Source organism: Limulus polyphemus, unplaced genomic scaffold (assembly GCF_000517525.1).
Source record: "Limulus polyphemus unplaced genomic scaffold, Limulus_polyphemus-2.1.2 Scaffold351, whole genome shotgun sequence".
Classification (NCBI taxonomy): Eukaryota; Metazoa; Arthropoda; class Merostomata; order Xiphosura; family Limulidae; genus Limulus; species Limulus polyphemus.
The window spans coordinates 516,374-521,172 of record NW_013665961.1 but is presented as its reverse complement, the minus strand read 5'-3'; the positions used below and the strand labels follow the sequence as shown (position 1 = coordinate 521,172).

The window sequence follows — 4,799 nt, the reverse complement described above, 5'->3', positions numbered from 1 at the left end:
CGGGTTTCGATACCCGTGGTGGGCAGAGCACAGATAGCCCATTGTGCAGCTTTGTGCTTAATTAAAAACAAACAAACATCTTCTAAATGTTCTAAGCTTATTTTTCTTTGGTCTGAAAAATTTGGGTTTTAATTTTTACCCAAACATTGCTTGAATTCATAATTCATAGGATTTGTTATACGTATGGATAGCAGACCTAAAGTACATAGTACGATATATTAAAACGATTTTGAATATGTAAATTCAGCAAGTTACGTGACACAGCTGATATAAAATCACGATACAACACCATCAGAACTACATTTTGACATTATTTGGCATTCATAGGTATTATTGTGCCACCGACATTTGATAGCTTTTGAGAAGGACATGCAACAGCTTTTTCCGACAGAAAATGTTCATACACTCAAATCATAAACATGTGTTCAGAGTGAGAATTTATAATTTACAAAATATCCCATGGACTTAATGGCATTGAAAGTCAAAGAAATATGGAACAACCTATGGCACTAGGACGATCCAGAAATAGACCTGCAACAAGGCGTACCCTAGCCATTGTAAACAAAGTACGGTGACTTGTAATAGGCGAGAACCCACGAACATAAAAATCAATGGCAAAAGCCATACACATGTCTCAAGTATCAGTAAGCAACATAATCAAGAAAAATCTCTTTCTGGCTGGAAATGAAGCCAATAATTATTTGTTTATTAAGATAAGGGAAGTATTACGGAAGCATGCAGGGAGGAATAATGGACTTTGTACATGACAGCCTTACGATAAAGCCTTTTGCAGTGGAAACTACCTCAGACAGCAAAACCGTATGCGTCTATATTAATCGCAACGATGTGATGAGGCTCCAATATAATTTTAACATATTAAATTGTTGTTGTTTTTGTATCATATTTTTAATTATATACTTCCAAAATAAACAATTCTGAAAAAAAAAGTGTTTTATTGACAGTATATTTTACATGTTATTCAACTTAAACCTAGAAAAAAATCACGATAAAGCTTATGCATTTTTATCTTCGTATTTCAGTTATGTTAACAGCTTGGAAACTGAATTCCAATATCACTATTTTAATTCTCACAGGACTATGGACCCTTTAAACAACCATCAATTATAAAAGATAAAACAGAAAATGGTTTCGTGAATAAATAAACAAATGGTACAAATAAGCTCACCATTCTGGAACATTCTCCGGTTTATCACACTGCATGTTGACGGTATTGTAAACCTTCCCACGAGGACACGCCATTATTCTTGGGATCCGTCCATATAAGCAAATTAAAAACTTGTTACAGTCGTTTGGATGAGGGTACCGAGGAGCTATGGCAAATACTTGTAAAGCTGTGGGAGTTTTCTGGGGACATTTAAACCCCTGATGAACTGTAATAAATTCAAATTTAGCGTACTAAGTCACCATTAAACACTTGAGTAGCCAAAACAATCATATTTATACATACAAGCCGATATAGTAATGAATAATAATATTCAATTTGATTAAAAATATCCTGATAAAAATATTCTGTACTTACTTCCTTAATATCCTGATAAAGCTAACTATTCACTTTTAAAAGAGATTGTGATAAACATCCAGTTCAGGTGTAGGTGTTAGGGAGTTAGAACTTGAATACCAGGGAAAGTATGAAGACAACCATTCTATTTAGCGCCATCTGTTGATTACAATATTAGTTGTAAAATTTTCAAAATTATATGATTTATGGCTGTATAGCTTCGAAATTAATATTTTGAAAATAACACGGGCGGAGAAATCAAATTCTTTTCGTTTTCACAAGTTTTAGAAAATCTTTAGACAAATTCTACATTTTAAATATTTACACTATAAACGTCTTACTTAGTACTATCTATGGTTGAAGGTTCAACAAAATAGAAAACTCAAAGACAAATGAAAATGATTCTATCAAAGAATATTTATATAATATATATAAAGTTCAAATTAAGGGAGGAACCAAAATGACCTACAGAGAGAGCCACATTGATGTGAATTTTATAGCACGCACGGAAATTCTCAAAATAATTGCAAAAGCCTGTAGAGTGCAGCCTCCACAGTTGTTTTGTCTAGCTCGCCTCAGCCCACTCACAGGAGGAGGCTAGCGTCTTCTCTACGCACAAGTCCAAAGATGAAATTGTTTAAAAATATCGAAAACTTAAAAAAAGTTGAACATATCTGGGATAATGATTTTCGCTTTAAAATATCCAGTATAAGCACCAAAATAATTATATTATTACAGCTTTCACGTACAATAATTTTATTAAGGCACGAATGTACGCCTTTGTAACTCACTATAATTATTTTTATTTACAAATTACACTGATTATGAGATGTGTTAAGTTACTGCTTAACACCTACCCGTGTAATTGGAAATTAATACGACTACCACCATGAACATTTTTGATCGTTAACAGATGGTGAAGGACCGAGAAAAAAAAGAAACACTACGTGATTGGTTGTGTGATGTGTACTGAAACGTGTAACATTACATGATTGGTTGTATGTTGTGTACCAAAACGTGTAACACTACATGATTGGTTGTGTGCTGTGTACCCCTTGCTGGAAATCATGTTCTGCTGAAGCTCTACTAATCCCTTTCAATTTGTGAAACAGTTTATAATAAAAACAGCAGGGTTTGAAGTAAGAGCCTGTTTTGGAGTACGAAAACTTGCAATTCATGTGCTCTATTGAAAACAGTTACAAAAGCATCGCCAGATTACCTATCTCCTGTTCAAAAAGTTAATATTTATGTAATTTTTATTATACCAATCACGAGTAGTAGGGCTTTAAGATTAGGTAGTTATTATTTTCGTTAACGATAACGGTTCTTTTCGTGGTGTTTTGCTTTAAGCGAGTCAAATTTGTTGTTAGTATTAAGGATCACGTGATCTGGTGGTTTTAATGATCACGAAACAAACAAACCTGCCTTAGCAACACTAGTGACAACTGTGACGGGTCATTTTCATTTTGAGTACATTATGCAATAACTAAAACATGTATTTTCTTTGCGTGTGAGTTATTTCTAGGCTGTAAATTATCAATGTATAAAATATTGATGAATACGTGTTCTATTGTTGGATGGGTTGTTTTGAATTATTCGGTAAGAAATTATGCGAAATATAGTTCACTTAACGATAACAAATAAATTTATTTCGAAAATAACATTCTATACTGTATACAAACTATGTTCACTTGTAGACCTAACTCGCCAAACAACGTTGGAACAGAAATTCTGACACTAATGGTACATCTAACTCGCAAACTTAATCAATAATTCTCTCCCAAAATTTCCTCACTAACTGATCTATAACAAACACGTTAAGTTACTCGATTACTGACTCACCAACTGGCACTAAACTGATGTGTAAATTAACTCACCCAGTCTGACATTTTCATACTATACTAGTTCTCTACATATTACAGAAAGCGTCGAAATTTCACATTAGCCTAAACTTTTATGAAACTTCTAGACTTTGACTTGTCGAAACGTTGTACATTTGCTGTTATGTTAAACTTATATTAAAGTTTTTCTTCATTACCCATTCAAGCCGTCTCCAGCCATTATTAAACTTCTAGACTTTAAAAATCATTACGTCATGTAAAAAACTCCCTCTAGTGAACAAAAACATCAAAATAATAAAATTATAGCCAACAATAACATGAAGATTCACTATTCTGTTTGAGGTTTTGCGTACATACGTGTTTTTTAGGTATTTATTTTATTACAACTGAAAATTTACAATATTATCTCAGAACTGTAAGTTGTTTATGGTCATGATGGACGTCAAGACATGCTGAATATCTCTATTATGGTATACCAAAAGGTAGGCAAAACAACAAGTATGTCGTGGTATGAAATAACATAATCAAAGGAAATGATAGTAGTCTGTGTTTCAGCTAAACACCCTTCCTCGTATCCTGAAGGAAGGGCGTTTAGATGAAAGAAATAATTATGTAAATAGACAGCTGCAGGGTAAAGAGAACAGAGATAACAAATGAGATTAGTCTTTAGGGGGTAAAAGGGAAACGGAACATATAAAAATATCGATAAAGTAACCACTTTCGTAATTAAAATAAAACAACTTACAAAATTTTAACAAAGTACTAAACCTCCAAATCCCTCTAAAATCATACACAAACTATAAGTCTATATCTATGAGATAGAATAAGAAGTGATATAATATATGAATAAAATTAGTAAAAATAGTGAAACCATCAAAGACCGTAAACGTAATGCAGGTAAAATATTTTCTCATAATTAATAAGTATTTTATGTAACGAATTTGTTATTATATATTTATTTTAATATTAACGTTTGTTTAGATTAAATTCATATTTACAAACATGCATAGCTTATAGTGTTAAATATGTATTGTGAAACTCCCGCCTATACTCCAAAGCTGTAGAAGATTCTCGAGAGTAAGAATCAACAATATATGTATGTACTTAAACGCTTAAAACAATATTGTTACGTAAAAGTGAAATTTCTAGAACGCCTCCACATGGCTATAAATATAATCAACGCGACGCACCAAAGAGAGTATCTATTATTGGTTTGCTATACTTGGTGTGCTAAAAAACTTCGTAAGCTTCAACTATGATTAACGATTATTAATCGGGAACTTCAGATATATTGACCAAGAAAGTTTATAAATTTCAAACATTACAAATCATTCAACTTTAGTGGATTCACATCGAATATTGGTACTTTTACGAAAACATTACCTAACTTCAACGGTGGAAAACTCAGTGTGTGTGGCAAAGGACAAAGCTAGCTAGCT

At 32.5% G+C, this 4,799-nt stretch overlaps 1 protein-coding gene across 1 annotated transcript in view; it reads right to left on the bottom strand.

Moving 5' to 3' along the window:
* Positions 1 to 4,799, bottom strand: part of LOC106457611 (protein obstructor-E-like) — a 26,152-nt gene that overhangs the window by 4,031 nt on the left and 17,322 nt on the right. Inside the window, exon 4 of the mRNA XM_022383610.1 lies at positions 1,187 to 1,391. Within this exon, the coding sequence (XP_022239318.1) occupies positions 1,187 to 1,391 (205 nt within the window). The remainder of the gene's footprint in view (positions 1 to 1,186; positions 1,392 to 4,799) is intronic.